Raw genomic sequence first — 26373 nt, forward strand, 5'->3', positions numbered from 1 at the left:
CATTGCAACCACCTTGGCCCGGCATGGCCAAGCGTGTTAAGGCGTGCGACTCGTAATATGAGTCAATCCCACTATTTCGTTGGTAAAAGAGTAGCCCAAGAGTTAGCGATGGGTGGTGATGACTAGCTGCCTTCCCTCTAGTCTTAAACTGCTAAATTAGAGACGGCTAGCACAGATAGCCCTCGAGTAGCTTTGTGCGAAATTCAAAAACAAAACAAACAAAGCAACCACCTTTTCAGCTGAGTATTTGAATGTTGATCTATATCTTCATAACAAACTTTGACTCCTGGAACATCCTCTTCTAACAATTTTATTCTTAAAAATGACCCTGCGTGTGCCATTCTGTCAACCAAACAGCCGGTTTGTTTACGCGTACATTCTGGAGAGACAGACCTTGGTAGGTATTTTGGTTAAATTATTCTTTCGTTCGACTTTTGGAATAATTACGGAATAAGGTGATTAGGCTGGAGTGGCATGTAAAGTTATTCAACTAACGCGATGGTCACAAATGACCTGGAAGTTGATAGTTTGTTAAATCTAATTGAGGAGCGTCAGGAGAAACTGAGAAGAGTTACTGGCCGAAGAGACAACGAAGAACGAAGAAGGACGAGGAAGGTTTAGCATCACATCCACCAGTGTTCGAAGAATCGTGTCGGGAAAGAAGATGTGCTCGACGTTGACTTGGAGTGAGCAGAGAAATGCAAGCAATGCGTCGGCTTAGTTATAACTTATGATTTTACTATGAACATATTAAAAATTTTGAGATGACTAAAATCTGTTCTGACTGGCCTCTTTTCAGGGCTGGGATCTATAAATCCTAAGTACAAAGAATTTTGATGTGGGGAAAACGGGAGTACCCCGAGAAAACCCACTTTCACTGGTGAGGCGCCGAAAGAAACCAACCTCACCAGTGCCCGATGCTGGAAATGAAAAAGAAAACATGGATGGTTAGTCACTTGAGTTTACATTCAGGGCATGTATGTAATTATAAGGCGAGAGGTATCGCTGCCAAGATCGTGGGGTGGCTGCTAATCGTGGAATTTGCTTTGTTAATTGTGTACGGTTAATTGCTTTTTTGTAATAGTTGGCTGCAAGATAGATGAATCTCTTCTTGAGAGACGGGATGGAGCTTGCTTTATTGATGTATTCTATCGGGGTGTACCGATAAGGCGAATGGCGAGATTTTGGGCCTGTTGTAATTTCTTAAGATGGGAGGGGGGTGCGTTTGCCGTGATCATGCTACCGTATTCAATTATCGGTCGAATGTAGGTTCTGTAAATGACAAGAATCGTTTTGTATCTACATCCTCGGACTATATATCCAATACGTCTGAGGTAGTAGATTCGTTTATAGACTTTAGAGAGAATGGTTTGAAAGTGATTTGTCCATGTAAGCTGCTTGTTGAACGTAATGCCAAGGAATTTTACAGTACATTCTGGATCCACGTGCCTTCGCTATAAATAGCACTCACATCATCGCGCTGTGACGTCAGCAGACTACTAACCGTGATGATACCAATTCTATAACAAACTAAAAGCTTGTTTGTTTTGTTATTAATTTTGTGCAAAGCTACGACGGCTTTCTGCGTTAGCCGTCCCTAATTTTGAAGTGTAAGAATAGAGGTAAGACAGCTAGTCATCACCACCCACCGCCATCTCTTGGGCTACACCTTTACCAATGAAAAGTGAGATTGACCGTACATTATAACGCCTCCACGGCTGAAAGGGCGAGCATGTTAGGTGAGAACGGGATTCGAATCCGCGACCCTAATATTACGAGTCACACGTGGGGACGTTATAAAGTTACGGACAATACCACTATTCGTTGGTAAAAGAGTAGCTCAATAGTTGGCAGTGGGTGGTGATGACTAGCTGCCTTCCCTCTAGTCTTACATGTCTAAATTAGGGACGGCTAGCGCAAATAACCCTCGTGTAGCTTTGCGCGAAATTCATAAACAAACTAAAAGAATATTATTATGTGAAGTCAGTAACGGTTTTATTATGCATTGTTAAAGTGTATTTATTTTGCAAAAGGATTGTTTTTATCTTTATTAAATGGTATTTTCAGGTCCATTAATTATATTTATATTAGATGTTTCTCAAGTTATGTAACAAATTAAACAAATCATTATTAAGGAGTATAATTTGTCTTAATTCTTGTTAAAGTGTTTTTGAGTGTATCATGCATATTTGTTGAAGAGTTATGCTGTCTGTCTAGCTTATAATTGTTTACAAAAGCAAGGAAAAAGTACAGTAGTGCTTGACCAGTGAGTAGTGGTTTTAAAGTTAAATATTAACTGTTAGCTTGAGAGGAAGCCTGAAGTAAAAGGGCAGAGAAGTTTAGTGTATAAGAATATCAAATATTTTCTACCTTCTTATTTGAACACGGCATTTTTCTAAATTAGTTATTCTAGTATATAAAGTTTTTTTCATAACACGTGCTAAAGAAAGTCATTAATCTCTAGTGATAATAACTGCAGTATTAATGAGAGAAATTGTTATAACTACTTCATCTAGTACAAGAATTTCAATAGGAGTGTTCTACAATGCTATATCAGGTGAAGCCTCAATGCTAAAACCTCCATTAAGAATGATCAGTGACCTGGGGAGTACTACTTGCTTTGAGTAAGTCTAAATTTACCTATGACTTAGGTTATGTAAAATTTAAATGGTTTGATGGATGATCTCAGTCACATAAATGTTATCTTTAATGCAAAGAAAGTAACCATCCATCCCGAAACATACTAGTACACAGCTGGGTTTGTGTTAGTATAAGTAGCAAAGATTGTTCTTTTGTGCCCTGCATTCTGTTCTGTCTACTTCATTCTTATGAAATTAAGAGATAATCAGAATGACTCTGTAATAGATATTTTGTTGAATATCCTATAATTGTTGGAAGGGTGACATCCTATGACAGTGTCACGTTGAAAGTCACTGAGCTCTTCAGTACGACCCATTCTACTGCCAATGTTTGTCTATGGAGATTGCATGGCTGTATGCTTAATTTTATGCACCTGTTAGCAATGGATGTGGCTGAAATAGCCGAACCCATTAAGTAGAAGAGGTGTCCACATACCTTTGGCCATGCAGTGTATATACGGATGGAATAATAAACAAGCATTTGTGAAATTTTAAACACCAACTAAAAACTTGAACAGCAATATTTTCTTGCATATATAACACATCAGAATAATTCTAACAAATTCTCAATTAAAATAAAACAAACATATTCAGGGAACTTTGTCTCAAATCACACAAATTTTATGTAAATAATTCCAAATGAATTATTACTAATAAATTACCATTTCTCAGATGCTTAACAAAATAAGCCCCATAAAATCCACAGTAAAATAACCTTCCAGCAAAAATTATATACACAAAACCCTAAAAAAAATTATTGAAAAACTATATATAATACACAGATACATACAAAAACTGTATCCAAACTAATGATTTACAAAATATACATCATAAGTTCCACCATAAAATTAAGGAATATTTAATAATTCCTTTCACTCTTTATCTAATAAATCCACTTCAATAAAAGTGCACGTCCTTTCAGCTACGGGGTGTTATAAAGTGATGGTCAATTTTACTATTCAGTAGTGTAACCCAAGAGTTGGCAGTGGGTGGTGTTAAGTAGTCATCTTTCCTTTGATCTGTCACTACTACATTAGGAACAGATAGCTTTATGTGAAATTCAAAACAAAACAAAGCAGTTTCTTAATACAACCACTGTTTGTTTTTGTTCTTTGAATTTCGAGCAAAGCTACTGGAGGGATATCTGCGCTAGCTGTCCCTAATTTAGCAGTGTGAGACTAGAGGGAAGGCAGCTAGTCATCACCATTCGCCGCCAACTCTTGGGCTGCCCTTCTACCAACAAATAGTGGGATTGACCGTCACATAATAATGTACCCACGGCTGAAAGAACTAGCATGTTTGTTGCGACGGGGATTCAAACCCGCGGCCCTCAGATTATGAGTCGAACGCTTTAACCCACCTGGCCATGCCGAGCCTACACCCCCTGTTAAAATTCACATACCAAATTACTTACAACTTCTGATTCTGTTTAGAATTGATTTTATTTCTGTATTTTTTAGGTAGGTATATACACTTCCTTCTCTTTCATTTTAATTATTTGCTACACCAATATCTTCTTACATATGTATATCAGCATACAAACAAGTGGCCCAGCATGGCGGTGGTTAAGACACTCGAGTCGTAATCCGAGGGTGGCGGATTCAAATCCCCGTCACACCAAACATGTTCGCCCTTTTAGCCGTGGGGGCGTTATAATGTTACGGTCAATCGTACTTTTCGTTGATAAAAGAGTAGCCCAAGAGTTGGCAGCGCTGATTAGCTGCCTTCCCTCTAGTCTTACACTGCTAAATGAGGGACGGCTGACACAGATAGCTCTCGTGTTGCTTTGCGCGAAATTCAAACCAAACCAGTTCTGGTGAATCATTTTACATATTATAATTTATCGAAGGTGAATCACCGATTTATTATGTTACGTACGTTAAGTATTACGATTTCAAACATCCAGAAAATTTAATTTGAAGTGTGTGTGTGTGATTTTCCTTTTTATAGTAAATCCACATCGGGCTATCTGCTGAGCCCACTGAGGAGAATCGAACCCCTGATTTTAGCGTTGTAAATCGGGAGACATACCGCTGTATTAGCGTGGGGTTAATTTGAATTTAAAAGTTAATTGAATGTTAATATGTATAACATTTATTATATTTGCCAAAAAGATTTATACACACTATTTTCTTTCTTAACATAAATATATTTAAATATACAAACAAGAATACAATTTATAACAATGGTTATTTAAATAGTGATTTATATACAACAGTTTTACAAACTTACAGACAGTATTGAGTCTTATATTCGGTCTAGAACTGAATATTTTATCGACAATCCAGGTTCACGACGAACAAATTATTTCTGAGTTGATAATGTTACACTCACTTAAGAAAGATAGCTTGCGTGGCTTCACATCACTGACTTTTTACCGATGAAGATATTTAATGTTCATGTAGAAATACTAACGTTTAAAGCTAAGTCACTGAAGTTAAAGTTTGTAATGTCCGAAATCTATAAATATTCCTGGTTATATTTTGTAGTTTTCCGATTAATAAGCACTAATCACCCAATTTTCATTCTTAACACAAATATTTTTAATATACAAAGAGTGATACAATTTATAACAATGGCAAATACTATTAGTTACTACAAATGATGATTTATATACAAAGGTTTTATAAACTTACAGACAGTACTGAGTCGTGTATCTGGTCTGGAACTTAATATATAATCGACGATCCAGGTCCACGATTTGCAAGTTACTTTTATGTCGATATATAGGTATATATTTACCCGACGGAAATGCTAGCTAGCTCTATTCTTGTTTGGCTTCACACCCTTACAAGCTGACATTTCCCAATGACAATATTTAATTCCTCGTGTCCAAAGCTATTTCACTGAAGTTAAATGGTTTGTAATGTTTGAAATCAATAAACATTCCTGGTCAATTCTGTAGTTTTACAATTAATAATCGCTTATAACAATTTTAGCTTCCGTCACACCGAATATGCTCGCCCTTTCAGCGGTGGGAGTGTTATAATGATCGATCAATCGCACTATTAGTTGGTAGAAGAGTAGCCCAAGAGTTGGCGGTAGATGGTGATGACTAGCTGCCTTCCCTATATTCTCACACCGTTAAATTAGGGACGACTAGCGTAGACAGTCCTCGCGTAGTTTTGCGCGAAATTAAAAAATAAAGGGATGGCTACAGCAGATAACCCTCAGTAACTTTGCATGAAATTCAGAAAACAAAAACAATAAATCTGTTTTATAAATAAGCCAATATAGGATAAATACATAGCTGATTCTGATCGAAAGTTATTATTACTGTTTATCGGTTTGTTTGTAATTTCGCTCAAAGCTACTGGAGGGCTATCTGCGCTAGCCGTCCCTAATTTAGCAGTGTAAGACTAGAGGGAAAGCAGCTAGTCATTACTACCCACCGCCAACTCTTGGGCTACTTTTTTGCTAAGGAATAATGAGATTGACTGTAACATATAACGCCCCCACGGCTGAAAGGGTGAGCATGTTTGGTGTGAAGGGGATATGAACCAGCGACCTTCGGATTATGAGTTGAACGCCTTAATTCATCCGGCCATGCCGGGCCTGAACTAATAGGTCATGTTTCAATTTTACTTTTAGTTTACAAATACATAATACCCAAACTTAATTTTAAAAATAAATAAATATTACTTTTCAATTTATAAGTAATTACTGCTGTTTGCCTTTATAATTTATTTTTGTAATTGTTACTCTTCAAAAAGAACTTGCAGAACGCTTCTGAGCATGTATTTATAAATTACCAATTGGTGCAACGTTAAACCTTAAAGAGAGTGGTGCACACTGTTTAATAGTTTTATTGTTGTTTCGTCGTAGGTTGAAACAACAGGTCTATATTCCTGAATTGTTGGAAATGTGAACTCATCGTGTGGCATGTGGTTAGGTGTTCTCAATTTAAGATTCGTCTAATATGTACATTACATCATAACTCATCAAACAATAAGACTGTTCTGTTATTTTAGTAACTTTAACATGAGTGGAAATTAAGAGTGATAGTAATACTGGTATTAGCCAGCATTTGTTTTCAACTTTGAAAGGTATAAATCCTAATGGTGAAATTTTTTGTCCTTCAATATTTTATGACTTTAGACTGCTCGTTGTAAATATTTTATTTTCAAAACGCCTGAGTGATGAAAGTAAAACGGTAGACACTAATTATTATACCACTTTGTAGATGAAGTTTCGAGTTCCTCGCCAATTATTATTACAGATATGACACTGTTGGCAATATCAAGTGAAATGCGGAATGGTATGTTACGCAAATAGTTCCAGTTAGTAATATAATAAGTTGTGTTTTTGAAGTTTTAACCGTATTTTTTGGGTGGCATCGAAATAATAAAGTAAGTAAAGATCTACTGGCAAGTTTCTGCAAATCAAAATATGAATTATATATAAAATTCTTGGCAAACACTTGTGCGTAGTTGTATATGTAGGTGAAATTAAAACATTTTATTTTTAAATAAAATGTAGGGAAATTATTATGTAAGAAATATACACAGACTGTTCTCTATGTTAGATACTATTCCTGTATATTCAAGCTACTGGCCCTCTTACTGACAACTTCATTGAGTAACAAAGTACGTTTTACACAATAAAAAAATGTTTTTAATTGAGACTGATCAGCAGCCTCAAATCCAGTCTACTTGTTTTAATGCTTCAAAATATTACCTAGAACCTATGATTGTTTATAACACTAATAAGGCTGAGGGATGCCATTGTGATAGTTTGAATTATTAAGAATTCTCTATTATTTGGTAGAGAGTTTGGTGTGAGACAAGTCTTCGAATTGATCCCAAGTCATAGTGATTACTACAGACAAAAAACAACTAGCAACCAGCTACAAACAAGAGATGAAGCTTGTGATCTGGTTTGATTTTAAATAAATGAAAATAGTTCTGTAGTTTGAGTTGTTAAGAAGTGTCTTTACTAGTTGTTGCTAGTATGTCAACACTATAACTCAGTAAAACATTCCCAGGCTCAAATCTAGTACCTGGGAGATGCAAAAATTGAGTTAGGTACTGTGCTCTAATTATCACATGAAAACTCAAATCAGTGCACCAATATGGAAGTCTAAATAAAATGCTAGAAGAGAGAAATGGACAGAAAGGGACAAGCTTTCTTCAGAATATTTATCTCACATGGTTGGAGATTATTTTTTGAAAATTATATTTATGAATGTTATACATAAAACCTTTATTATTTGAATGTCTTTTTTGTTTTGTTTTTAATGTTTATACAACCAAACAAGGTGAGGTGTAAATATTTAAAGCAACTTTGTAAGAAAAGTGGTAACAGATTCAAATACATTCGTAAATTGTGATAAAAAAATACTTTTACTCTATAGATACAGTAAAAAAAGAGCTAAGACTTAAATGTTTAAAATTGATAAAAAGTATTATTGCTTTGTGTAACACATTATAAAAAAAATTGCCATAAGTATTGTATAAAACAATGAAAGTTTCTAAACATGATTATATTGAAACTTTTCTGCAGACAATACAACTCACTCTTTTAATGATGTTAACTAAGTCAGACTGAAGTACTTGCACAGAGGTACTAAAGTGTTAAATATTTCTTTTCCAATATGATAAAAAAAATTGATTTGATTTTATGAGACCAGGATTAACAAATAATATTAGCCCATTGTATCCAAAAGATGTTGTAGGCATTTGAAAGGCTTAATAAATTGGAGAGAGATTCATATTTTACAAACATCAAGATCATATATCAAGAACTAACTATGGAATAAAGTATTGACAGTTTGTGCATTTAAATACTTAAAAAATGAAATAAATCATTCAATGATACATAAATGATACTTTTTATCATTGAAGATGTGGTAGCTTAGTTTGCTAAGGCATTTACCCAGTTGGTATGGTTTTGATTTTCAATTATTCCTAACTGATCTTTTACTTAAGTAGAATTTCTAAATCCACAAAAAGATTATCCACCTTTAAAATTTCAAGATCTTCATTACTTAGGTCTGTTTCATTTTCTTGTGTCCCCTGCTGGTCTACGGATTTACAATGCTAAAATTAGGGGTTTGATTCCCGTCAATGGACTATGCAGATAGCCCAATGTGACTTTGCTATAAGAAAAAAAACATTTTCTTATTGGGCAAAATGCACCAGTAATATTTTTTGTAATTAAAATATCATCAGATAACACTGTTTTAGGTAGAGAAACCATCTGAAAGTGTCTAATATACCAAATAGCCTAGTTGCTTTGTGCCAATAAATGTATAGTGTACAGTGCTTTTTTCTCCAAGTATGTGTGACTCATTTTTGTTGTTTAAGTATATTTTCATAAAATACCATCCAGTAGTAGAATACTTGATTTAAGTAGTAAAGAATTACAAGACATATGCTTGGTTAATTGGCATCCATCTACAACATCTAGTTTCATTTAGTTATTTAAATAAATTTCTCATTTTTTACTGTTTCATGGTTATGTTTACAAACTTTGTAAGTTGATTAATACAATGCATTTCTTAATTTTGTAGATAGTAGGACATAAGGTCAAGCATGGTAGTAATGTGTGGAAGACATATATTGTATTGTCTTGCTGGCAGTGGAATTTCATTAGGATTCCTTTGGAGAATTCTTGATGGAAAACAATATGCCTCTACATCATGGACCACTAACTCTGTACCATCCATAAAATGGGACTCAAACTGGGACAGGTCATTATATTTTATATATTATTTCTAATTATTTTAGTTAAATTGTTTTGCATCTCATTAGGTATTTGTTAGTCACTGTAAAATAGCTTTCACTGTAAAAGGAAAGAATTAACAAACATTTTACGGTCAACTTGATCCTCAAAGTGATTTTTCATGCTCAATGTCAGATGATTTGATTAGTCTAAGAGATTTAGAAAACAAATTAGTGAATTTATTTCAAAGTTTTATGATAGCTTTAGTATTTTTCTTGTATACAAAAAATAGATGTACTGATATTAAGTATTTTTACTACACTGATAATTCTAAAACTAAGCTATATCACTAATAGAAGTTATGTGTAGGAACTTGCACTATGCAAGTATTAATGGTGTATACATAAGTGTAAAAGTTATGTTTTCCACCTAAAAGTCAGTATTATTTGTTGATATTGGAATTTTGTATGGGAATTGTACAGTGATAGACAGAAAATTTCTAGTAATATTTTTGATGTATGTTTGTAGTTGTAATTTCTATTAATAATATACTTCTGCCTTAAGATTATTCATGGGGTAAATAATTGTCTAAACTATTTATGTATTAAATTATATGTAGGTCTATGATTCACTTCATTACAGTTTCTATTAATTAAATTAAATGTAATTAAAAATATTAATATCACAATGAATCTCAATAATTACTGCAGTGGTCTAGTGTGTATTTTCTGTAGAAATAAGTAATTTTGCTAATTTATGGGATCTGTCTTTTGCAGTAAGTGTTGTAACAAGCATAGGCATAGAAATAATTCACTTTGGCTTATGATATGAACCCAACCACTAGTGAACAAAATATAGTGAACTGGTAACTTGAGAGTTAATCAACATTTTAAAAACCTTTTAGAAAGGAACAGTTTGTGCTTCCTAGTTTAATTCAGTTATTAGGAGAAACAGCTTTTTCCTTGGTTGATCCTGTTCAGTAATTATAGAATATATATTTGTCAACAAGGTTCAGAGTCAATAGAACATTTCTTTTGGGTAGTAGGATTGTAAGATCTGTACAGCTGAGTCCAGCATTAACAAGTGTTATTATGTTGTTTAAAGTTTAAGATATTGATCTTTTAGGAGAGAATCAACCAACTTAGAAAAATCCCCACAGAAGAGGGATTCTGGAGAAGTTAATCAATATAACGAACAACAGGAAAAGGCCAAACCCAAAGCTTCACGACACCTGATCCTAATTCAACATGGTCAGAGTACTACAGTGAGTAAAGACTGTGATCCAAAGCTCACACAATTAGGTGCATATAAGAAGTGTTTGTATTGGAATTAATTTTAATGAACCATAAAAATCAACAATGAAATATTTTTTATACTGATTTAATAGGTCATTTTAGATTATTACACTCTAATTAGATAAATTTGAAAATAGATATGTGCATTTCAATTTCTGTTGATAGATGGACCTTAAAATACATTTTAAAACAGCTAGTTAAACTGTTCAAATATAAATATGCTGAAATAATATAAGCCATCTCTAAAGTTTGCTGTTGTTTTTGCTATTTTCAGCACAAACTTGTTTAGATTGATACTTATCTTAAGACACTTGCAGTAAATAAACTTGTTTAGATTGATACTTATCTTAAGACACTTGCAGTAATAAACACTGTATGTAAATGATAACTTTTAGCTGTCAAGTTTTAAAAAGTTTGAAATTTATTTTGAAGAATACTGTTTTATTCAACTTCATTATCAGTTTGTTGTTTTATGTGCAATTCTTTTGTAATATGAAATAACATACACTGCTGGCCAAAATCTTAAGGCCAACGAACATAAAGAAAAAAATATGCATTTTGCATTGTTAGACTCAACCACTTATTTGAGTAGAGCTTTGAAAGATGAAAATAAGAAAAGGGAAAATAAAATTAAAAAACTTTTTTAGCATTTAAAAGGGAAAATGTGAACACTATGAAATTAGCCTAAATACTAGCTGGTCAAAAGTTTCAAACCATACTTTTTCTTTATTTTCATTGGCCTTAAGATTTTGGCCAGCAGTGTATCTATCACCAACTAATAACAAAAGGTAAGAAAATTATTGAGAAAAATTCTTTTTTTTCTTTATCATTGTTTGTCTGTTGGTTGATTTACTAACAAATAGAAATAAAGCAAGTATAAAAACTTCTAGCATGTACTCATTAATATAATCTTATATTTATGTGGAAGCCTCTTCTACAACTGGCTGTCTCTATTCCATGGTGGGCTAAGCTTGGTTTAATAGTTTGCATGTTAAGATTGTGAATCTGAGGACACATGTGGTGTGTCCCACTGCTGGGAAAAGAACAATTCATGTTCTGCACTTTGAGGCTTTGAATGCACTATAATAGTAACATTCAAGTTGCACTATCTGGCCACACAAGAATACCCCAAGATATGACAGTGTTAGTACTGAGTATTGATTGCTATTTCTGTAGTTTAGTTCAAAACTAAGGGTAGTTACATTCAAGATAGCCATTTTGTAACTTTGAGCAAAGGTTCTGAAATTGTTACATGTTATTTTGGAACAGAAAAAGTATGTTTATTAATTTAAATGCATCTTATATAATCATCAGGTAGGGAACAGGCAAATATTACAGGGAAACGACTAAAGGATTTAAATTTCCCTTACACTCGGATAGTCCAGTCTTCCATGCAGCGAGCTTTAGAAACTTCCCAGTTAATCCATGTTCACATACCAGGAGTGAAGGTAGAAACTTGTTGTTTGTTGCAAGAAGGAGCCCCAATTCCTCCAGAACCTCCTATTGACCACTGGAGACCTAAACCTGAGGTAATGACTTTGTAACTATTGTCCATGTATGAATATATTTTTGGTCACAGCTATAATTTAGTTTAACACTTTATATTTTAAATTTTAAGTACAAATTATGTCAAACATTAAACTTTTAAAGGTGTTTTAGAACTAACTATATCATTGATATAAAGGTATTTTCATAAATATATTAAGATGCTTTATCATTTAAAGACTTTACAACTAATTATATTTTAGAACTAAACATTGTTTTATTGCTATTTTCAAAAATCTATGCTTGTTGTGCAGAACGTAGTTCATGTTTACCAATTCATTTAAAATAAATTATGCCTATTCTTGGTCTTGGAGCAAGTTGTTTCAGTTAATAATATTTCTAGAAATAAATAAATTTGTTGAAATTTGATATATATTTTATTGTAAATTATTTGCCTCAGTAAGGTATAGATTTATATTAATGTTATATTTATAGTTAAGTGTATTGATTAACATTATTTTCAGAAATGTGGATTAATCAGTGTGATATTTATAATAATTAACTACACAAACACACATGGTACTGAATTATGTATTCCACGTGCAGTTCGAGTGCAGACTTTACTCAAAAACGTTTTACTTAATTTTTTCAATTGTATTTTCACATGTTGATCAATATAATGTTTAAGAACAGATATTTTCATTAGCATAGTATTAAAATATAAACATTGCTGTGAGCTATATATTTAATGTTGTAAGTTAGATGCTAGCTGGGTAATAATGATGATGTCACAGCTTGTTTGAGACAGTTCTCGGGGATTTGACATCAGTTTCTAGTACATTTATGGATAGAATAAAACTGTGGGGTCAATGTAACTCTGAGAAAATAGTTGAGGGATAGTGAAGAGTTTGTTTCAAAATAGTATCATTTCTGGCAAGTAGAAGAAATGAGTCTGTGTTTGTTTGTTTCAGCTAAGAAGTGGTATAAGTGTTTTCTGTATGTTAATTTAGTGCAGTTAACATCATCTGTAAACATTACCTAAAATTTAGTATAGGGAAGGCAATTTATCAAAAATAGGAAGAATTAATGTACTATTGTTTACATGGACTGGACTTTGAATTATTTTCATCAGATAATTTAGAAGACCTCTTCCTCCTCCCCTCCCCCCCCTAAAAAAAGGAAAGAAATAACAAGACTACAACAATTTGTAGGTTAACTTAATGTTTAGGATTGATTATGTATTTTGTTTAACATAATACTTAAATATAAGTTCATAAGTAAAAATGGTGGGCAGAATTAAATTTATCGAATAATATGGAGATTATTAACTCCAAATCTTTCTGTGATGATTATAAGCAAGTTTTGATTAAATGGTAAAATTATTGACATTTTGTGAAAGACATTTTGTGACAGGAGTGTATGGTAAGTGGTTTTGACTTTCTTGTTTATATTTCCATAAACCAAAAAGATTGGAAGCTATAACACTAAATTATGCCAAGTAAAACCTATACAGTATATTTCCAATGTATGTTAAACTCAGGACATCAAATACAGGTGATGATAATGAGTAGCTCAAAGTGAACAAGTGATGTGATACACAGTAGTGAAGATTGGGAATTGTGAACAAGTGATGTGATACACAGTAGTGAAGATTGGGAATTTATTTAAATATTTTCTTTTTAAATTAAGAAAACAAAACTTGTACAACATTAAAACTTGATTTATTGACTATATTTTTATGCACAGTTTATTGATATACATTGATAATAATGTAGTTTGATAAAATTTTGCATGTAACTAAAATGATTTGACATTTGCACTGTGACCTACGTGTGTTCGTAGGATAAAATAAAGCAGTATCAGTTTGAAACTTGTAACTTTTGTATGGGTATAGTTTTACTGATTGCAGCCAATCACTTTTTCTGATTCTAGGCTGGCATTTCTCATAAGTAAATATTATTTCCAGTTCAGTTTAGACTTGTTTAGTGAAAAGAATAAAGTGAACAAACCTTAGCTTGGTGATATGATTCTGTAAGAAAAGATGGTTTTTACAATCTTAATCACAATCGATCTTGTTTTTTTTAAGTTTGCAAAAAACCTGATTTATTATTTTATACTTCAATTCAATTATTATGTTACAGTATGATAAAAAATATTTTTCATGAAACAAGATAAAGTAAGCTTAGTTATATCATTTTGCTCTTTAGTGTTTTAAGTTTTGCCAACAAGACTGCTAATTTGTTAAATTGTTTTTTGCATTAGACCTTATTAGATAAAGTTACTGAAAAGAAAGATAAAAAAATACATTCATTAACAATTTGAAACAAGCCAGCTTGCATGTAATCTTGATATGGTGAAAAAAATATATTTTTATTGTATACTAACTTGTAAACATAGTGAAATTGCATGTGTCTTTTTTTAATCAAAACAAAAAAAATAGTTTTATAGAATAAAATAATTAGAATGTTTTACAAAAATGTAGTAAGACATAAATAGTAATTGAGATGTACAAAAAGGTAAGCACTTTTAATTGCTTCTTAAGAAAGTGTATCACAATGAAATATTTTCAACAGTTTAAAGCTGTGAATTCATACAAATGTCACATATAAGAATAAGATATTTTTCAGATGAAACATCAGCTGTAGAAAGTTCATATGAAGTTTCATAGACTTTCATCCTGTTGTTTCTTTGCAATGCAATAAAACAAATTGTGTAAGTTAAATATGACCATATATGGATTGCTATAATGTTAAGACTCATGTATATTTATAATCATAATGTTTATTCAGAATCTTAATTTTAGAACTTTTACCAAGATGGTGCCAGGATTGAAGCTGCTTTCAGGAAATACTTTCACAGAGCATTGCCAAACCAAGAAAGTGATACTTATGACATACTAGTATGCCATGCAAATGTAATTCGTTATTTTCTTTGCAGGTGAGAGAATAGTTTGACTTAATTTTGCTCTAACAGTATGAACCCAATCATGCAAATATTTATCCCTGCATTGTTTAAATTAGTGGCGTAGTATCATTAAGAAGGAGGGTATATTAAATGGAATTTAATTGCACTAGACTACAATGATTGAGGTGTTTATAATTGTAAAAAATTATAACTATTTTAAGGATAATGGACTGGCCTCAAGTGTTTTAGAGTTTAGTATAATGGATGACCTAGAAATATGTTAATTATTGTCCTTAAGTTATGTTTATATATATATATATGAGACGTGTTCATTATTTTTAAAGAGCCCTACAATTTCCTCCAGAAGCCTGGTTGAGATTCACACTTCATAACTGCAGCATAACCTGGATTGTTATTCGTCCAACTGGACGAGTCATTGCATATAGCATTGGAGATATAGGTCACATAAATAGTGACAAAATGACATCATCTTGATTTTTGTGGTAAACAAAGGTAAACAAATAATAACTTGCAACTCTAATACATAATTATTTTGGTTACTTCAACCCAAGACTTACTGTAATTTCCACATTCATTCCAGATTATAATTCTTGTATTCTTCTTTGACTTCAATATTCCTTCCTTCCCCAAATTATAATTCTTGTATTGTATTTAACTGTTCAAGTATTACCCACAAGTTATAATTATTATATTTTCTCTAGCTGCAGTATTCCTCTCTTACTATAAATTTAATAATCTACTATGACTATAAAACTCTGTGTTCTGAACTGGCTTTAATTATAATATTCTACATTGTGCATAGTCTAAATGATACACAGACAATAGCAATCATCCTCTTGTGCTTTTTTGACGTGTACAAACATAAACGGTGATTTGTGGATAAAAGTTTAAAGTTGTGTTTAATTTTTGAGGTTTTAGAACTTTAATATTAATTTCAATTCAATACAGTACTTTGTTATATAATTATAATATTTTTTCTTTCAATTTCCAAACTAGTGGTAGCAAGCACAATATACTTTAGAATATAGTTAAAGTGGGTGTACCTTCTATTAGATAATGATTAATCATAATATCATTTTATAAGTCTTTGGTAAAGCTGATTCTTTTAGTGCATGTAGAAATGGCCATAAAATGACTTTTAACAAGATATCACTATTCATAGACTTTTTTTTTTTTAAATACAGATTTTTTCCGATTTTATATTTTGATTCTTGGAGGGTAAGTTCAGTCTTCATGAAGAGTTATGGAAATCTTGCACTGAGTGTAAACTTAATTTGTACTGACTTTCAATTTGCATTTATAGTGACCTATAATTATCTTGGGGTTGCACAACATCAAACTTATGGTGCTCCAGACTTAAAAAATAACATTTAAAATCTAAAAGTAAAAACTGAAGTTTATGATAAAACATATTATGACTAAAAATTGAAAAACTAATAATGGTTGTTTTGCATAGTTGTAATGTTACTCTTTTCATATCCCAATGGACAGTTTTCTTGAATTTAGTAGATAATTTCATAACTAGTATAGCCTACTGTGTTTTAAATTATAATGGAGATATTAAAACATGTTATTTTAATCTTCTGAATAAGGTCTTAACATATTGAATGGCATAATATTGTGTATCAAAATATTTAATGCCTTGGTACAGTATGAAACTATGTGTACTGTTATAAAAGTTTAAGTTGCTTTTCATTATGGAATATGAATTTAAAATTTGTTATTGTATGTATACAATTAAATTTAACTGAAAAATGTCCAGTTTTATCTGTTTAAATATTTTAGATGACTTCAGATAGCAACACAGATAGAACAGTTGTTTCAGCAAGTTTTGTCCTTGGTTTTTTCCATGCCCTTCTACCATTTTTTCTAATCATTTTACTTCAGAATAAAAGTTATATGTACAGTTCCCAAGAATTACATAAAATGTGTTTTACATTTGTAACCCTCAAATCATGAACTTTTTGCAACCATTCACAACTGCTGAATCAAGGTATTGCATCTTTTTAAGGCAATTTGTTGTTCTTCTAACAGCACTTAAGTGTACAGAACTTACCCAAAATTGGTGAAATTATTCACTTTCTTTGTAAAACACATAGAGAATCTCAGCAGTGATTACTGTGGTTAATTTGTATGTGGATTGTAGTTTTGTTTGTATTGTTTGGATGTAACTCATGTTATTATTGAATCTGTAATCAACATAGTGTGGATATATCAAGGAATATAGTACATCAATTGTCCAGAATAATATAGGATTTCCATTCTCTGTTCAACTTTTTAACTCGTATAACCAATAAGGGTGTATCCAGCCTTTAGGGAAAAACTGCACCACTTAATTTGAAAAATGGTATTGTTCTTCAACACATTTAAAAAGAAAACTTCAATGTAAAAGTTATTCTGTAAAAAAAAATTATTTATTTAATTTTATACATAAGTGTCAAAAAACATAATAAACACTTGGAAATAAGCATAAAAAAAACACAGAATAAACAAGTTACTTTTATTTAAAAACCAAGCACTAAAATCAAAATTCTTCTTAAGAAGGTTTATTCCAACAACTTAAATGATGGAAGTATCTACAATTTGTCCCCCCACTGGTAGGGTTGTAAGTCTACGGATTTACAATGCTACAATCAGGAGTTCGATTCTTCTCGGTGGACTACATAACCTTATTTTTAACATCATGTCAAAAGATTCATGCATGCTCTTAGGAGATACTGACTGAAACTGGATAAACCAGATATATAAAATAGATGTTAGGCACACATAAAAAGTAGTTGAATGAATCAAAAGAAGGAATCTAATAGACAGTAAATGTAAACATACAAAAATCAAAAGAGACAAATATACTAAATTTATCAAAACTTTAAGACAAACGAAAGAAAAGATTCTAAACAAAGGCCTAAATTATGCAATAACACATAAAAACTTTCTTACCAACCTAAATGTGGCCAAGTGGTTAAGGCACTCAACTTATATTCCGAGGGTTGCGGGTTCGAATCTCCATCACAGCAAACATGCTCGCCCTTTCAGTTGTGGGGGCATTATAATCAATCCTGCTATTTTTTGGTAAAAGAGTTGGCAGTGAGTGATAATGACTAGCTGCCTTCCCTCTAGTTTTACACTAAATTAGGAATGGCTAGTGCAGATAGCCCTCATGTAGCTTTGTGTTAAATTCAAACCAACCTAAATATCTATTTATGCAGTTAGATGAAAACCTCATTTAATAAAAGCAAAAATATACATACTTCAAAATATTATATACAAATGCATACAAACAAAGGAATTTTTTTAGTGCGAAATTTTTGGATTTTAGTTATTTCAAGGTAATTGTGGACTTTAATTTTGATTTGTATCAGGTATTTAAATATCAATGTTGAATATTTACAATGTTTTAATTACATCAAGTAATATCCACTTGCATTTTATGTTTTATTCAAGTAACATTTTAACTTCTGCATTTTTTATATTAAATATGTGATTATAATTCATCTCAACCTTAACACTACCTTCTACATTGATTGTCTATAGGGGTCTTTTGCTTTTAAAACATTGGCAGATTAAGTTGTATTACTAATTGAGAAGCTGTAGTATTACTCTAAAAGAAACACTTGGACATAAAAAGTGAGTAATATAACATTAATATTTCTTAAGTATCAAAGAAATACATCACTTTTCCTTAGAGACTTTGAATATCCTTCTTTCTGTAACAAACTATACATCAAGCGACCTTTCTCTCCATCTCTAGAATAACACAAGAAATTCAAATTTTGCCTAAAAGCAGTAACTACAGAAGTTACAATAAATTTTACTTATTCAAGTGTGATTGCTGTTGTAAATGAACATGGACAGAAAGAAAACTAAGCAGGAAAATAATATTGTTCCAAGGCCTGGCATAGCCAGGTGGTTAGGGAGTTCAACTCGTAATCCAAGGGTTGCACTTTTAACGATATTAGCTGTTATTAGTCCATTTTGATTGGCGAGAGAAACTTGCCCAATTGAGCTTTATAGATTTTAAGATAAGTCAACTAAATTAGTTTTGTTGTACTTTCATTTTTATTAGGTTTCACTTAAAAGAAGTGTTTTAGCTTTCCAGTTGAATCTCCACTGGGTGGCATTTTGTATCTTTGATTTGGGCTGATGGGAACAAATACTAGTTGAAAATCTATTTGAATGGCTTCAGCAGCTTCTTTCTTAGCTAAGTAATTTCCATATATGTTGAATGAATGTTTGTGTTCATTATCTTCTTAGTAGTAGAATCCTTTACAAATAATATGCAAATCATTGGGCAAATCATGAGGGATCAGTATCTCCTGTCACCTTAGTGGAAAAACACCCAAAATCATCTCACTGCCTCCCCCATACTTTATGGTAGGTGCTATGCATTTAGGTAAATATATTTCACAATCTACACTTTGAACCAAATATTCCAAACTTTATGGAACTTTGACATCATCATTTCTACCTCCTCTCCTACCCCCTTTTAGCCATGGGGGCATTATAAAGTTATGGACAATCCCACTATTTGCTGGTAAAAGAATAGCTCAATAGTTGGCAATGGGTGGTGATGACTAGCCTCTTTCCCTCTAGTCTTACACTGCTAAATTAGGAACGGCTAGTGCTGATAGCCCTTGTGTAGCTTTCTGCGAAATTCTTAAACAAGCATAAACAATCCTTCTAATTAAGACAGACGACACGGTCATAAACCAAAGATTTTTTTCCATTTAGTTCTCCTTCATCGAAATAAAAATGGACATTTTGATACAGTGGAACTATCAAGGTTTCCATTCTAATCTGGATAACATTAAGTCCTTAATTGAATACTATAATCCTGCATGTCTGTCCTTACAGAAAACATGTATGAAACCTGCTGATGCAGTCACCTTTCAGTAGTTTTTCTTACACCGGGTTGATAAGTTGTGTGATGAACAAGTGCATGGAGGGATGGCACTGCTGGTTGAGCAGCACATGCCCACCCTATCGTTGCAGCTCAATACACCCCTGGAGGCTGTCACAATCCATGTTTTCTTGGGCTATACCACCACTGTTTTTTCTCTTTTCCTGTCTCCTGGAGATACTTATGATCAATCACACCTTGATATTCTCGATGAATAGTTGTCATCTCCCTTTTTAATTCTGGGAGACTTTAATGGTCACAATCCCTCTGGGATGGTGGTGATATTAATGAGAGGGGCTGTTCCATAGAACGTATGCTGTCAGATCACAACCTGCAATACTTGTTCTTATACATATTTTCATGAATCTAGTTGGTCCTTTACTGCATTGATTTCTTTATCTTCTCCCCTTCACTTTTCTCTTACTTTTCTTGGACTGATACTGACAAAGGAAAGGAAGGAAAATATAGAATTAAAATGGTGTGTGTGTGTTTTCTTATAGCAAAGCCACATCAGGCTATCTGCTGTGTCCACCAAGGTACAGATTAGAATGGATGTTGGTACCTGAGGAAGTATTATACACATTGTCAATAAAGCACAAATTCATAACATCTGAGGAAATTTCTTTTTTTTTTGCAATACTAAAAAAATATATATATATATATATATAATCCTTAAAATTTTTTGCATAAATTCTTGAATGGAGTTCAATATTTAACTTTTATGTTTAAAAAAATACTTAAGTCTTCAGTAATAATATTTTGACTTGTATCTTTACAAAAGTACAATACAATACAAAAGAATAAAACTGATGTAAAATTAGGTTTTTATAAGCAATATTTTGAATAACACTGAGTGGCTTCATGACATACATGTGAAACAATAATCAAACACTATTAAAATTTGTAATTTGACCAGTAAGTATAAAGTTTGACTCCAATGTGTATATAGTGAACATAGAAATTTTAAGCAATATTATTCGATTAAGGATGACAATGAAAACCAATTACAGATGACTCTTTATTTCTTATGTGATGCAGAAGTTCTGAATAGAACATACTGAATGAATGCAAAAAGAAGAAATCGCAAGGAAAATATCACATTGTGAAACTTTTGACAGTTTTCAAATCGTATCTGTAAACTGAATCTCCCATCTGAAGATTTAAATTGCTCTAAAGGCTTTAAATATAATTAAAATATCATTACAAAAGTATCAGATAAGATGAAGGATTTTGGAATTTTAAATAGACACACCTGCATAAATAAAACAGAATAACAGTTAGAGTTATAAGAAACTAGACAATGATCCTTCACTTAAGCATCCCACAGTAAAATGTTGTTATAGGGAATTTAAAAAAATCTTAACAATTTCTCCCATATAAATAATTTAAAGATGCACAATCTTGTACACTTCTTTTAGTACGTACAAAAAGAAACCAAAGCCTATCTGCAAGTGGTTTGGCCACTAAGAGACTCATGAGGTATTAAAATAATCCCAACCATGTTCTTACAGTAAAAAACTATTTCGATCTCCATATATTGCAGAGAGACTGAACTTTGCTAAAAAGTAGAAAAACTGAATTGTTGATTATTAGAAAAGGGTGTTATGGACAGATAAGTCCAAGTTTAAAATATTTAGTTCAAAGCATATTTTGTATATGAAGCATGAAATAGGCAGCGAGATGATTTTGGGGTATTTTTTGTGCTGAGGTGACAGGTGATATGGAATAATGGATCAGTTCAAGTATTATCAAATACTAATCCATCATGATATACTCAATGGTCTGTATATTATTAGTAAAGGATTCTACTATGAAGAAGAAGATAATTACCCCAAACACTCATTCAAACTATGTAGAAAGAAGCTGCTGGAGTCATTCCGACGATTAGAGGTCTCCACAGAGCACTGATCCCAACTCAATTGAGAATATCTGAGATTTGATAGATCCCAAACTTGACAAATCAAAAATTACTACCAAAGAAATTTTATTGAAGTGTATTAGAGACGTTTGAGTAAAATTCCAAAGGGCAATTTGATTAGATATGTTTCTACAATGCCCGAAAGACTAGTCTACAGTTATTAAAGCAAAAGGGGGTGAACAAAATATTAACTGTTTGCTGAACTTGAGTACTTCCACTGAGTTTCTGTTATACTAAATATGAAGATTAATAAAATTGTGATGTTTCACTTGTGATTTACTTTCCAGTGTTTTCTGAAAGTATCTTGAAATCTAATTTTTGATTTTGTCCTGACACTTTAGCACATTACTCTCTCTCTCTCTCTATATATATATATATATATATATACACACACACACAAATAGGTTTGAGTGGGCTGTGAAAGTAAGAAGTAACTGATAATTATACACTGAAAAATAGGTAGAACAGTTACACGACAGAAAATTTGTATATTATAATGCTACGAATCGGGTTTCGATAACCGCAGTGGGAAAAACACAGATCGCTTATGTACTATCCTGGTTTAAAACATAATTGAATCATGAACATACCTGTGCAAATTAGCATTATTTGCTCTTACATCAATAAAATAACTACTCTTCAAGTATAGGGAGGATATCTAAATTGCCCGCCAACAGGACAGCCAATAACAGGCTTCATCTTATCTCAAACTTAAGACTAATCTACGTTAAATTAATCACTAAAATGAAACCGTTTGTCTTCCGCGATGCACCATTTTAACATTTGATCTATTTTTATACAGAGCGGTGGAGCAACAAAGTGCATCTTTATAAAGGGAACATCATGAAAATTATTGCGTACCACTGTATTTTTTCATACAAAATATTGTATAAAGAAGTCTGTTTTTGAATTTCACGCAAAGCTACATAAGGGCTATCTATGCTAGCCCTTCATAATTTAGCAGTGTAAGACTGGAAAGAAGGCACCTAGTCATGATCACCCACTACCACTTCTTGGGTTACTCTTTTACCAATGAATAGTGGAATTGACCGTAACTTTATAACGCCCTCACGGCTGAAAGGGCGAGCATGTTTAGTGAGAGTGAGTTAAACCCGCGACCCTCAGATTAAGAGTCGAGTGCCTTAACCATCTGTCCATGCCGGGCCTTGTAAGTAAGTAATAATTTCAATTACAATCAATCTGGTATACGAAAAGAAGACAGAGTAAAAGCGAGAAAAGAGAGTGCTTATACAAATTACATACCTTCTAACAGGAAAGAAGTGTTAATGACTGAAAAATGAAGACAAAAACATTGGAGTATGTAATATGTTTGACACTTCTAACTGACGGAAGTATCATAATATTTTTATTTAGATGTAGTAATAACTAGCTAAGTTAATCATAAATTTAACACACATTTTTGAAACAAACATTAGACATTATTAAAAAGTTAATTTCACTTACTAGATACTGAATTTCCAAGTGTTTGCCCCTGCATAGTTATTAAACGTCGGCCTATTGATTATTTGAAGAGTCATATATGTAACTCAGCATTAATTATTGTATTATGATAATGGATTTCCTTGTGTTTTTTATATGTTTCACAACTTCATATATTATCTATTTTATTTTTATCATAAACATAAAATTACCTACTAAAGAATAACTTATTTCACAAATATTTAATATTGAGTATTTATAATATAATTGATATGTAGAATTCCGAGTGTTTAAGTGCAAAATTACCATATAAATACGTCGGGGTGTTTTAATAGACTGATTAACCAGAATCCCAAGATTGTTTACTCCATAATACTGTACATGTTATTCTCATCAAAATCATAATTATAACTGAAATGGTGATATTCTACATTTATTATCTTGCTACTTATTCGCCTAACTTACAAAATAATATGCATGCGTTTGTAAAGCATTAATATCCTTCCTATTACAGTCAGTAACACTGAAAACTTCAGTACTATCAACAAAATTAAGAAATTTATTACATTTTCTTTCATATATATAAATCAACAAGAACAAAGGTCCTAAAACTGAACTTTGAGGTACCTCACTTATGATATGAATCCAGCTTAACTGAACTCTATTTTTAACAATCTTTTTCTTTCTTCTGTCCAGCCAATTTTGTGTTTAATGAGCCAAATGACACACTAAATCCACACCTCTTCACTCAGCTACATAATCAGTAATCTTTTTAAAAATTTTAATCCTTGTTAAATCATTTAAAAACCATCCTTTATCAGATTATAATTACATGGACAATTTTTATCACCTCTCTGAAAAATAAGAATAACTTTACCATCTTCTGACACTTGCCCACTATTTAAGAACTAAATAAAATTAAAACATTTCACTAAATGATTCACATATCCAATCCTAAACCTCTTTCAAAATCCTTGGATAAATATTATGTGACCCTGAATATTATTTATTCTTTTAACTTCCTAATATTTTTCTTAATAAGCTAAGGATAGATGTGATTGTCTTGTTCAATATTTTATGTATCTAATAACTTATTACAATGAAGAATATTAGAATGTTGTGTTTCTTTTTAATTTCTTTGAATTTTGAAATTTAACAAAAACCTGATAGGCGGTACTGTTACATTTACGATATTTTCTGCATAATATATCACGATATTAAATCTTTCTAACTTCCTAATTAACTTACACCATTCTATAAAATTAAATCTACCAACACAGACAGTTATCGCTAAACAAGGTATTGTTTAGTATGTAGGGATGGGTCGAGAAAAATTCTTGCTGCAATAAATCTGTCACTCTGTCATGTTTACAAATAACTGCTAAAGTTGAGTCACAGCCTTACTTGAGCACCTAATTGCCATTATCGAGTGTTTCACAGCTTTCGAGACTCCCAATAGAGTTGAAGTTGAAGAGTGTGGCTAAAGTGGAAACTGAGATCTAGCAAAAGAGGCAAAGCGTTTCTCTTTCCTTTTCTTCTGCTACGCTAGCCAACAAATATGATAAAATTTTCAATAGCTTTAGTATGAAAGTAAAGCATTTACAGAGCACTTGGAAACAAGATAACTAAATACGACAGTCTTAATATGTTAGTTATAACTGCCACTATCAAGTAACCATTGAACACAACAGTGCTTAATGTGCTAAAGTTGAGTTATAATTGGCATTAACGAGTATTTCACAACGTGTATAGTATATTATTATTCTGTTATGTATAATATTGTTTTGTTTATACATATTTTTGTGTGGAATTAATAAAAAGGAAAACTACTACTTAGCAGCATATATTTTTTTTATGTTTCGTAAATAACAGTTTCATTTCTGGTCACTAGATAGCAGAACAAATTGTATGACGATCGTTTATGACGTTTTAATTCCTCAAACATGTTTGCTAAAGCAGTTTCAGAAAAAGGCCTGGCATGGCCTAGCGCGTTAAGGCGTGCGCTTCGTAATCTGAGGGTCGCGGGTTCGCGCCCGAGTTGCGCCAAACATGCTCGCCCTCCCAGCTGTGGGGGCGTTATAATGTGACGGTCAATCCCACTTTTCGGTAGTAAAAGAGTAGCCCAAGAGTTGGCGGTGGGTGGTGATGACTAGCTGCCTTCCCTCTAGTCTTACACTGCTAAATTAGGGACGGCTAGCACAGATAGCCCTTGAGTAGCTTTGTGCGAAATTCCAAAAACCAAATCAGTTTCAGAAAACTAAATAAATAAAGAATAGTCTAAAATAATATTCAAGGTATCAAGGAAACCTAATATTTACAAAAAGTGACAGATTTGTGTAAATGGTATTGATGTTTCAGCTTTAAATTATCAGCTTATTAATTACCAAAATAGTACATTATATAGCGACCTACTTTTCTTAAACTTTTCACTTGGGCTAGGTCCGGTAACTGTGTGTGTATATGTATGGTATTATGTCTTTTCTATCAATTAACATGATCCTAGCATGTGGTGGAATCTATTGTATGCACATTCAGTAAATTGGATTTGGAAGGCGTTGGTTCTATAAATATCCCCTTAACGTCAATCCAGCACTTAGGGGTACTTGTACCATTCTAGATGAACCTTTACAGCTTCACTTAAAATATAATACAAAATGAGAAAAACTGATGTGATATTAACAATACATATTACCGCTGAATTATTAAAATAAAACGAATATTCAATTGTCAAACTACTTCAATGAAATTCTTTAAGAAAAAGAAAGATGTAATTTAAAAGTTGCAAAAATTAAGTATGTTCTAAGGATTCCAATGCTAAAAAGCACAGAAACATGGTAGGAATGAATATACAAAAATCTCTACCTATGTAGCCAGTAAGTACAGGATCAATCTTACAAACTTGTGGTCATTGTCCACTGTACAGCACTATTCAGTTTTAATGGTTTTACTTAAATTTGAATTCATATAACTGATGGAAATTCAACATTTATTTGTAGGCAAAAGTTATTCTTGGAAAGATATGGCTACTTATATAGAGATATTTGTATACGGTTTTGTGTATTCATCTTTAACTTGTTTCTGTATATTTTGGCATTACTATCCCTACATCAT

At 32.1% G+C, this 26373-nt stretch overlaps 1 protein-coding gene and 1 long non-coding RNA gene across 9 annotated transcripts; one reads left to right on the forward strand and one right to left on the reverse strand.

Annotated features, from left to right (window-relative positions):
• The first annotated feature begins 5992 nt into the window (after positions 1–5992).
• On the forward strand, positions 5993–17252 carry LOC143240032 (serine/threonine-protein phosphatase Pgam5, mitochondrial-like). Of its 8 annotated transcripts, none has more exons than XM_076481806.1 (7): positions 6354–6897; positions 7407–7789; positions 9151–9330; positions 10428–10603; positions 11912–12126; positions 14886–15019; positions 15331–17252. In XM_076481806.1, exons 3-7 carry the CDS (start codon positions 9173–9175, stop codon positions 15479–15481), a joined length of 834 nt encoding a protein of 277 aa, XP_076337921.1. In that variant the 5' UTR covers positions 6354–6897; positions 7407–7789; positions 9151–9172; the 3' UTR covers positions 15482–17252. The 8 variants fall into 8 exon arrangements, with proteins under 8 accessions (XP_076337924.1, XP_076337917.1, XP_076337925.1 ...); XM_076481803.1 differs by lacking the exon at positions 7407–7789 and having other exon boundaries at positions 15331–15499; positions 16192–17252; XM_076481807.1 differs by lacking the exon at positions 7407–7789 and having other exon boundaries at positions 15331–15499; positions 16793–17252.
• A 150-nt stretch (positions 17253–17402) lies between these two features.
• On the reverse strand, positions 17403–22612 carry LOC143240033 (uncharacterized). Its single transcript, XR_013021527.1, has 2 exons — positions 22413–22612; positions 17403–20466 (listed from the first exon to the last, which is right to left on the reverse strand). It is a non-coding gene; the product is annotated as an uncharacterized LOC143240033 (long non-coding RNA).
• Positions 22613–26373: the final 3761 nt, after the last annotated feature.

This window comes from Tachypleus tridentatus, chromosome 13 (assembly GCF_004210375.1).
Source record: "Tachypleus tridentatus isolate NWPU-2018 chromosome 13, ASM421037v1, whole genome shotgun sequence".
Classification (NCBI taxonomy): Eukaryota; Metazoa; Arthropoda; class Merostomata; order Xiphosura; family Limulidae; genus Tachypleus; species Tachypleus tridentatus.

Coding starts and splice junctions, on each gene's coding strand:
- LOC143240032 (XM_076481809.1), top strand. CDS start 9,173: ATGGTAGTAATGTGTGGAAGACATATATTGTATTGTCTTGCTGGCAGT. Junction 9,331..10,427: donor TGGGACTCAAACTGGGACAG/GTCATTATATTT, acceptor TTGATCTTTTAG/GAGAGAATCAACCAACTTAG. Junction 10,604..11,911: donor TCCAAAGCTCACACAATTAG/GTGCATATAAGA, acceptor TATAATCATCAG/GTAGGGAACAGGCAAATATT.